General features: G+C 36.5%; 1 protein-coding gene across 1 annotated transcript; it reads left to right on the forward strand.

Annotated features, from left to right (window-relative positions):
* The first annotated feature begins 2,575 nt into the window (after positions 1-2,575).
* Positions 2,576-3,275, forward strand: LOC113335870 (cysteine proteinase inhibitor B-like). The gene has a single exon (XM_026581896.1). It carries the CDS (start codon positions 2,698-2,700, stop codon positions 3,082-3,084), a length of 387 nt encoding a protein of 128 aa, XP_026437681.1. The 5' UTR covers positions 2,576-2,697; the 3' UTR covers positions 3,085-3,275.
* The last annotated feature ends 7,460 nt before the right edge of the window (positions 3,276-10,735 follow it).

Raw genomic sequence — 10,735 nt, forward strand, 5'->3', positions numbered from 1 at the left:
CGGCTTAATACAATGTGGTGTTCAATCTGGACTAGGTCCCGAGGTTTTTCTGCATTTGCGGTTTCCTCGTTAACAAAACTTCTGGTGTCTGTGTTATTTCTACTCCGCATTATATTTTGTTATATAATTGAAATATCACAGGTTGTGCGTTGTATCGATCAATAGTGAAATCCAACCTTTGGTTGTCGATTGGAAATTGATTGATCCTTGGACATTGGTCTTTGGTACCATCCAAGTTTATCATCCTTGTATTTGATAAAGACTCGCAAATTCCTATTTGCTTGAGTAAATATCAAAACAAGTGAGAGAGATATTAACTCCTCGATATACTTTTCTCTAGATTGAGTCTTACTGTCTAGTTTATTCTCTAGAAAGTATATTGAAGTTAGTCCATACAGATTTCTAATCAAAATATTGGGTGAGGTTGTTAGACCCTCGCATTTTCACGCCTGCCTTATCTTTTGATGACACTGAAAATGCTCTTCCAACAACTAAAAACTCAAGAACAGATCCAAATAAACATAGCTCAAGGAAACAACAAAATGTGCAATTGGCATATAAACATAGCTCAATTCCCGCTTACAGATCAAGCAAGAGATGGGATAGACCACATTCAATGCAATAACACATAAACAAGATTGCATATGTTGTAGCGCTACCAATTTTCAAACAAAAACTACAAACATCTCATCTAAAGTAGCTAGCTAGTGTCGTGTGACGATGCACAGTTAAGCTACAGCTGAGAAGTTGTAGGTAAAGCTACACCTGAGAAGATTTAGAACCCAAGAAGGAATGGATTTGGCTTGTGATTCAGAAATGGTGGTATGCTGAGTGGTTGAAGTTATGCAGCTGAGTTGAACAGCGAGAGAAGATATTGCAGCTACAATGAAGGATGGAATTGGTAGAACTGTGAAGTGTGCAACTGGTGCTAGTGAAATTGCAGATGCAGAACAAGGGAGTGTGTTGTTTTGCCAAAGTTAAACATGGCATAGAGAAAGTGTATCAAGTATTTATTATTCATAAGAAGGTGTGTTGCCTACAGATCACATCAATTTGATAGCTTTTAAGAAAATGCTTACTAAAAATTTCACAGTTAGAGAGCAGGAAGAATAGTATCAGATGTCTAACATCATAACTTTATTACTAGCTTTCGATTCTTGACTCAGAAAATAGCTAATTTAACCCATGTCATAATATCACATTGTAAACGACTTATATACCATGTCACCCAATTTTCCAAGCCATTGACAAAGAATTTTTACTAACAGACTAATCTTCAGATGTGAATATATTATACAACAACCAAAACGCTAGTTCGTCCAACAAAAATTTTTGTCTTACCAGTAAGTCCCAGACAAGCCATTCAACCAGTCTCGATAACAAATCTATTATGCAGACTTGTGATTGCCAATGGCACATTCAAAACTTGAACATAAGTTGCTAATTGCCACAAATTTTGACATAAACTGAACGAATCAAAAACAAAAAAACTTCTTTTTTAAGCTCGGATTCAGATGGTGACATGCAACATGAGAAGGGTTCAGGGTTTTTGACAGAGAGTGAAGAAGAGGGTTTTGATTGTTTATAAATCCTTTCCGGAATAAACTCAAAAACTGATATGAAAAACAATAGTACACAAACAAACAATCAAAGAAGGAAAAAAAGATGACAAAAAAAGCTTACTTGAAAGCTGAAGCGTTTCCTCTTCTTTCTCCTATGTTTTTCTCTGACCAAACTCCCTCCCAAATCTCTACTCTTTTGGGAGATTTGTGTATAGGCAAAAATACACTATCAAATCTTCAGAACTCCCCAAAACAACCAACTCCCTAGCATTCTAGGGGTTTACCACTAACAGGAGAGTTTAAGAGTTTTTTTCAAACTCTCCCACGACTAACGGGAAAAAACCCAACTACACCCAACTCCTTCGAGGACTAACACCCTGTTAGTTTCTCTAGCGTTAGTTGTTTTGCCGATTTCTGGTTCCTTCATGTTATTTATCGACCCCTTTTCATCTACTTGCACCTTAGCAGTGTTTGTCTGCAAGGTTTGGTTGATTTTACAAGTGAATTTGTCTTGCCTGAAGGTTTTTTTTTCCAACAGACTTTAAAATACAAAGAATTAGGATTTGGAAAATTGTTATCAATCACAAAAATTTGAACAAATTGCTCGTTCGCAAGAGCATATGTTCTCTAAGAAAGAAAATTTATCTAAATGGTTAGCGAAAAAAACATCGCATTGGCATGAAGCGCCATGGTGGAGCTACAAGGCAATTAGCAAGCCTTCAACTGGCTGATGCAGTAACAATGTAACATGATGCGATGATGGTGCAATATTAGCTTTTGGTCATTATGTATTCTCTCGCGAAGAGTAACTCACTCGATTTGCGTCTTAACTCAATGCATGTATATCCTCCATCAATTTTTCAAATTTATACTTGTACCTAAATACCGAAAGATGCTGCACTCGCTGCACATTGTCTGATGCAATTCCTCGTGACATAACACGTTACACCCACCCACATTCCTGCCCCATTTATTATTAACTCTTGAAAACCGTAGAAATCCAATCCAATCCAGTAAAATAAAAACCTGTGCCTCCCTCTATAAATCCTCTCCTTGAAACACTTTCTCCATAAATCCCCTCTCCCCTCTCCCTCAAAAACCCATCCTAAAATTAGTTCTCCTCCAACTTCAATCCATGGCTGCGCTACATTCTTCTACCTTCCTCACTATCTCCGTCCTCCTATTCATCTGTTTCCTATCATCGCCATCCTCTGTTGATGCTCTCGGAGGAAGATTAGGAGGAAAAACTGAAATCGTAGATGTGGAATCAAACAAAGAAGTACAAGATTTGGGGAAATATTCAGTTGATCAATATAATTTGAAATTCAAGAAAGGAGCAAAAGGAAGTTTGACATACAAAGAAGTTGTCAAAGCCGAAAGTCAAGTTGTTTCAGGGATTCAGTACTTTTTGAAGGTTTCTGCAATTCAGAATGGTAAACCTAAATTGTATGATGCTGTTGTTGTTGTAAAAGCTTGGGAAACACCTTCTAATTCGCTTGTTAGTTTTGATCCTTCTTATTAATTGAGGATTTTAGGGTTTGGTCCTTTTGGATTTCATGTAATTTTGTGTGTTTAGTGCTTGAAACTATAATTATTGTGAGTTGTTAATAAAATTGATGAGATTTGTTCTTCTCATCTTCTTGTGATTTTCATTTGGAAGAACAATATTCATGTTTTGTTTTTTTGTTATTACCATTTGGGGGTTTTCTGTGATATCGGTTATGCCTTCAGAATATATTCGTTTTTGTGAAAACGTAAGTGCGGACATTTTTTGAATCAGCAGATTCAACTTTGCATTGACTGGTGGATGGATCACGGATTTGAAATAAATGGTACCGAAAGTCGGCGTGTTTTCTAACATCATACCGAAAACAACAATTAAAAACACTTTGCGGCACCGGCTGGCTATAACGCCAGAAAAAAAACACATCCATTGTCTATACCTTGATCATCCAGCAGTAAATGTTGTAAAGATGGTATTTAAAATGCTTACCAAGCTACAAAGTTAGTGCGAGACATTTTGGCCGACAACCCTCAAGTTATTGCGTGTGCTTGTGCATGTTAAGATTTAGTTGTCCTCAAGTTATTGAGTGTACATAGCATTTCACCTCAGATTACCACAAATCTGGTAATTATAACTTATAAGGTCACCAAGTGTTGTGGTTGTCTTTTATCGAATGAAAATTTTCGGGTGGTGGAGCATAAACGATGTCAATAGATTTTTGGGACGTTCAGCACTCATTTCTTACCACTTTAAACAATGGATATCGGGATGGGGTTCTTTTTGGACGTAATCGATTTATCGCATTCCGATGTAGATCGTACATTGAGAATTTTTGGGGGGAAAACAAGGGACCGTAGTAAAATTTAACATCATTTCTCTTTATGATTATTTTATAATTTTTATCGTCTCGACATGGATCAAAGATTACCCCATCCGTAGTCATTTTTTCCAAGGAAGCTCGAATGTTGATAGAACATGAAGAAAAAATGAAGAGATCTGTAAAAATGAAGAAAAAAATGAAGAGATCTGCGCTATTTTGATGGCTTGATGCTTTTGATTCCATTAATGGAACATGAAGAAAAAAATGAAGAGATCCGTAAAAATGGCTCATGATTCTCCAATTTTCCAAACTAATTTGCATCCCTTCAAAACTTTTTTACGAACTATTTTCAACACCTGTCTGACACCTCTCCTCAATAGTTCTGAAAGAGATTTGTGGTTCAACCCAAATGAGTGGCCGCTTGAAGAGAAGTAATGATACCTCGGTATCGTCAAAGACTATTACAACACTCTTTGCTCCCATAACGGTATAACCGTTTAGGATCTATCGAAGATCCATCTCGAAAAAGCAGAAGTCTAACAACCTCATCCAACATTTCGCTTAGCAATCTGTATGGACTAACTCCAATATACTTTCAAGAGAATCAACTAGACAGTCAGACTCAATCTTAAGAAAAGGTATATCAAAGAGTTATATCTCAATTTCTCAATTCAATCCGCAATCAAACAAATAGTAATTTGCGAGCCTAATTGAATATAAGAGAAATAACTTGAACGGTACCAAAGACCAATGTTCAAGAATCAATCAATTTCAATCAACAACCAAAGGTTGGATTTACCAATTGATCGATTCAACGCACAACCTGTGATATTTCAATTATATAACAAAATATAATGCGGAAAAGAAATAACACAGACACCAGAAGTTTTGTTAACGAGGAAACCGCAAATGCAGAAAAACCCCGGGACCTAGTCCAGATTTGAGTACCACATTGTATTAAGCCGCTACAGACACTAGCCTACTCCAAGTTAACTTCGGACTGGAATGTAGTTGATCTCTAATCAATCTCACACTCATCAAGGTACAGTTGCGTTCCTTACGCCTCAAGAACCACATCGGATTATGCGCACTTGATTCCCTTAGCTGATCTCACCCACAACTAAGAGTTGCTACGACCCAAAATCGAAGACTTGATAAACTAATCTGTATCACATCGAAAAGTCTATTGAATAGCTAAATCTCTCTCCCACAGAAATACCTACGAGTTTTTGTTCCGTCTTTTGATAAATCAAGGTGAACAGGAACCAATTGGTAAACCGGACTTATATTCCCGAAGAACAGCCTAGTATTATCAATCACCTAACAATAATCTTAATCGATTAACGGAACAAGATATCATGGAATCACATACGATGAGACGAAAGTGTTTGTGACTACTTTTCAATCTTGCCTATCGGAGATAAATTCTCGAGAAAATATTAAAGAAGATAGTACTCAATCACAATAGAAAACAGCAAGATCAGAACACGCAACTACATAGAAAATAGTTGGGTATGGCTTCAAAATCCCAATAAAGTCTTTAAGTCGTTAACCTACAGGGTTTCGTGAAAAACCTAAGGTTAAAGGAGAATCGACTCTAGTCGCAACTAGTATCACACAAGAGGTGTGGGGATTAGGTTTCCCAGTTGCTAGAGTTCGATCCTTTATATAGATTTCAAATCATTGTTTGCAATCTAAGTTACCTTGGTAACAAAGCATTCAATATTCACTGTTAGATGAAAACCTGATTACATTCAATCTAATATCTTTCAACTGTTAGATCGAACTTAGCTTGTTATACACAAATGAAATGTGCCTTCATTTAGGTTTGAGTAACCGTACCTAAACAACTTTGTCGGTTCAACAATAATTAACCAATGGTTAGAGAGTTAAAATTAAATGTTGCTTCAATAATTAGCCATATGATCAATTTCATATCAACCTTATTCATCTTTAACATAACTAGTTCAAACGACTCAACTGAAACTAGTTAGAGAGTTGTTCAATTGCTTAGATCTCATAGAAGTATACAAGACATAATTGAAGCAAAATCGATTTTGATTCACTCGAATCAATTCATGAACATCATAGTCACGGTTTGCAAAAGATTGCATTCCTTATTATATAAATGTTTTAGTTCATGAACAAACCGATTTTAGAAAGTAACCTACTTAAGTATGCAAACGGGTACGCATACCTAAATAGCCGGACCGAGCTTGGTTACGCCAGTACGCGTACGGGTACGCATACCAATTCACACTTCCAAAATCCATCAGAAATTCACGGAACCCAAACTTCCGTCAGTACGCGTACAAGTACGCATACATAGATTCCGGACTTCCAAAAACCAACCAGTATGCGTACGGGTACGCATACTTAGGTTCCCGGTTTTGGATTTTACACAAATGTGAATACAGGCTATGTTTATATCCAAACATGGTTACTTGTTCTAAACTCTCATTTCTATCATTGAAACTTTCTTAGAGGATGACAATAGTTGTTATCCACAAACTATTAGCATCAAAGCGATTTTCAAGTTATTGAAATAATCAATATGACTTTCGTCAAGAGTAAAGATGAACTTGGTTAAAGTGAAAGCTTACCAACACATATTTCGAGAAATAGATAAGTGAATTAAACTCGGATCGGAATAGAAAATGTGTATAGTTGAAGTCTATATACCGATACGACTTTTGTCTCAAATAGGAGATAGAATAGATAGACTTTTGAGTGATAGATAAGTTCGAGTCTCCACATACCTTTTGCTGATGAAGTTCCACGAGTTCCCTTGAGTAGTTCTTCGTCTTCATTCAATGAACGCCGTGGAGTCTAAAGATCAACTACGCTTACTATCCTAATCCGAGACTTAGCTGTAAGTAGACTAGAAATCAAGACTTATAGTTTTGGCAACTAAACTTGACAAACAAGCTTGATATAGCAACGCTTGCGAGTTCGACCGAGCAGTGCTCTAATACATCTTTTTGTCTTCAAAAAAATAATAATAATAAGATTAAATATATAAACCAAAATAAAATTTTCTTTTAAGAAAATGGTTTTTGTGAAGGGGTTGAGATATATAAGAAAAAAGCAATGATTTTTATTAGGAGTAAATTTGTAAAATCAAATATTTTATTAATGAAAAATAGATAAATAAAAAATATATCAGTCAAACGAAGACTTTAACAGTTAACTATTAGTTCAGGTATCATCTATTAATATTTAAAATTTTGGGTACCAACCTAAGGTGTTAGTCATTTTCCGGGTATTGTATTTTTCTTTTGTGTATGTAACTTAGCATTATTCTCATGGTGAACTTTTTTCTTCTCTATTTTTTTGTTTTGTTTTTCGTTTCTTATGATTTCCAAAAATAAATAAGAGGAAGGATATGTTGATGGCCTCTTATTTAACAATATCTAACAAGGTATGTTGATCATCAGATCATGACCTATTGACGTTCCAGATATTCTAAATATCGTACATACCATCCCGATAACTAGTGCAACCCAAAATCCGGAATAGCATTTCAGTAAAAAAAAATTCTTTCTCGTGAATTTGTATGATAGGATTCCATTCACAGTTAATGTGTTAGGCAGCTCTTGATGTTGAGGAATGATGTGTTAGGTAGCTCTTGGTGTTGAGGAATTAAAGTTTTGAGATTGTTGATCGAAATGACATTACTAAAACTTCGATACGTTGTATTTCCACTAATATACCATCACGAATAGCCTAAACTTCGGCGATGTTGTTTTAAAATTTTAGTTAGTCTAAACTTGTTATCTTCGATTGCGATATTTGGCCTATTTTATCTCCCTCTTCTCCTTTTCTAGGTGATACATGTTTTTTTATCCAACCAGATTAAAGGAAATATTTAAGCTTCTTCTTTTATCTTCTTTCGAAGTTTATGTTTAATTTATTTAATTTATCTCTTCTTCTTTATTTTGAGTCTTTGTTTCTCTAGGGTTAGTTATTTCACTGATTTCTGGTTCCTTCATGTTGTGTATCGACCCCTTTTCGTCTTCTTGCACCTTAGCGGTGTTTATTTGCAGGGTTTGGTTGATTTTACCAGTGGATTTTTCTTGATTGAAGGGTTTTTTTCCTGGCGGAATTTAAAATACAAAGAACCAAGGTTTGGAAAATTGACAGGAGCATATGTTCTTCTAAGAATTTTTTTTATCTAAATATTTAGTGGAAAAAAACATCGCACTGGCATGAAACGCCATGGTGGAGCTACACGACGTTTAGCAATCCTTTCACTAGCTGATGCAGGGGCGGAGCCAAGAGTTGACTAACCCTGGCTCTAGCCCCCCCCCCCCCCCCCCCATAAAATCTCCAAAACCATTAAAAAACCCTTGGTTTTGTAACACAATTTATATTTAGTCCACCTAATTTTAAATTTTAGCCTATTAATATATGTTCAATAGTTTTTTAGCCCCCCTCTTTTTCAAAGTCCGGCTCCACCACTGGGCTGATGCAACATGACGGTGCAATGTTAGCCTTTGGTCATTATAGTCTGCATCATGGTGAGACATTACACTTTGCCAGTCTCCAACTGGAAATATACCATGATCTAAACCAAAATGTCCTAAACAAGCAACATAGTCTTGAGATGAAACTTCGTCTCACACCAATAACGCATCTACCTATGTATTAGACGTATATATCTTACACACTTGGAGTGTGCGGCCACAACACACAACACCAGAACATAAAACCAAGTCAGAATTTATTTTGTATTTCGTTATAGAGTCCTAGTCTCTTGTTGTAACTTAGTCGTGTATTCCTAGTTGTATGCTGTAAACTGCCCTGTAAACTCGTTCACATTCTAGTTGATTTATTCTCTTGTAATCTGTATAAATACTCAATGAAATATATCATGTTCACAGTTGTGAGACATTAAACCAATAACCTAGATTCTTTGACGGTATCAGAGCTGATCCATCCTAGGACCTATCTTTATCTCTTCCGCTCAATTATCAAACTCTGATTTCTCTCTCACAATGGTGGAAACTCCAGATCAATCACCTCCTTCAAGTCCAGTTCATTCCAACAATGAAACCCAAATCAATTATTCAGGGAATACTCGAACCCTAGACCCTTACATAATTCACTCACGTGACAATCCTGCAACAATGTTGTCTTCTCCTCTTTTGCAGGGGGATAATTATGGTTCATGGGTTAGGGGAATAACTAAAGCTCTGAATGCTAAGGGTAAGCTCGGATTTGTTGACGGATCTCTCCCACCTCCAAAAGATGAATTACAGTATCAATGCTAGAAAATATGTGACGATCTCGTCGGCAGTTGGCTCCTAAATTCTTGCCAACCAGACATCAGGGCTAGCTGATTATATGCCCCTTCCTCTCGAGCAATATGGAAGGATTTACAGGTGAGATTTTGTATATCCAATGCTCCTATTTTTTTGACTCAAGTCTGCTATAGCTGCCATTAGGCAAGAATCAATGTCGGTTTCTATGTATTACACGAAATAAAAACACTATGGGACCAATATGATTATCTCGTGGATGCTATCGAAGTTTGTATCTGCGGTGCCGACAAGTCTCTTCTTGAGAGACTTGAATGTGATAGAGCTATGGAGTTTCTCCAGGGTTTGCACGATCGCTTTTCCAATCTCAGAAGCCAAATCCTGATGATGGATCCCTTTCCCACTGCTCTTCGTATCTTCAATATGGTGCAACAGGAGGAAGAACAGAAACACATTACTGCAAGCCCTCTTCCCAGCATCGAATCAGCTGTTCTCAATACGAATCGATTTCCTGCACCATCTCCTGCTAATCGTTCTGCTACCAGTCAGCACAAAAGGCCAAGACCCCATTGCGATTACTGCAATCGTCATGGACATGTTCGAGACCGCTGCTATCGTCTCCATGGTTTCCCTAGTCATCTGCATCACCGCCAGTTGCTGCTAATACCACTGTTGTTCCTCCTGATTCCCAGCCTGCACATCCACCTGCAATGCCTACTCTTTCAGCTGAACAGTACTCTAGACTGTTGGCATTGATCAGTTCTCCGTCTGAGGATACTCCGATGGAACCAAGGGTGAACTTTGCTGGTAAGTTATTTAATACTTTTTTCTTTGAACCCTGGTTTATTGATAGTGGTGCTACCCACCACATTTGTAATTCATTGTCTTATTTCACTTCATACTTGATGTATTTTATACAGTGGTAAAGGTTGTCGTTCACTCGGACTTTGTTGGATTGATTTTAAGTTTTAATAAAATAAAAATACTACAAATAAGAAAATATATATACAAATTTTGTCACAGGATGAAGAGAGACCTGGACTCGGGATTCCACCGATTTTCATGTTCATGGGGTTCATAAATTAATCCTAGACATTTATAGCTCAAAACAAAAGAAACAATAACTCTATTCTTTGCCAAAGTAGATTTAGTAAAACATCAATTGTAAATTACAAGCATAGTGTATCAAAAGCATCTAAGACTAAGCATACACTATCTAACAAGATAGCAATTGATTAATAGAAATCATAAATCATTTAAAATTTCTGCAAAAAGTAAATAAGGAATTTATTAAATTACCCCAGGGATGAAATACAGCTTCCTCCGTCGTCCCAGTGATGGGTTCTAGCTCCACATGGTGAAAACACATTCAAATGAATTTTTCATTGCTCAAAAAGGTGTTTGCAAGGAGAAAAGGTATAAAGCAGTGTGTTTGTAACAGTTATAGTTGTTACAGAACCCACTGTTACAAAGAAACACTAACAGACTGTTGCAAACTGGATTAAGTGTTATAGAAATTGTTACAAAGATAATCAAATTTGAAATTAAAGGCAACGTTTTCTGCGACTGTCTATATGTGCTGTTTTGT

Source organism: Papaver somniferum, chromosome 1 (genome assembly GCF_003573695.1).
Source record: "Papaver somniferum cultivar HN1 chromosome 1, ASM357369v1, whole genome shotgun sequence".
Lineage (NCBI taxonomy): Eukaryota > Viridiplantae > Streptophyta > Magnoliopsida > Ranunculales > Papaveraceae > Papaver > Papaver somniferum.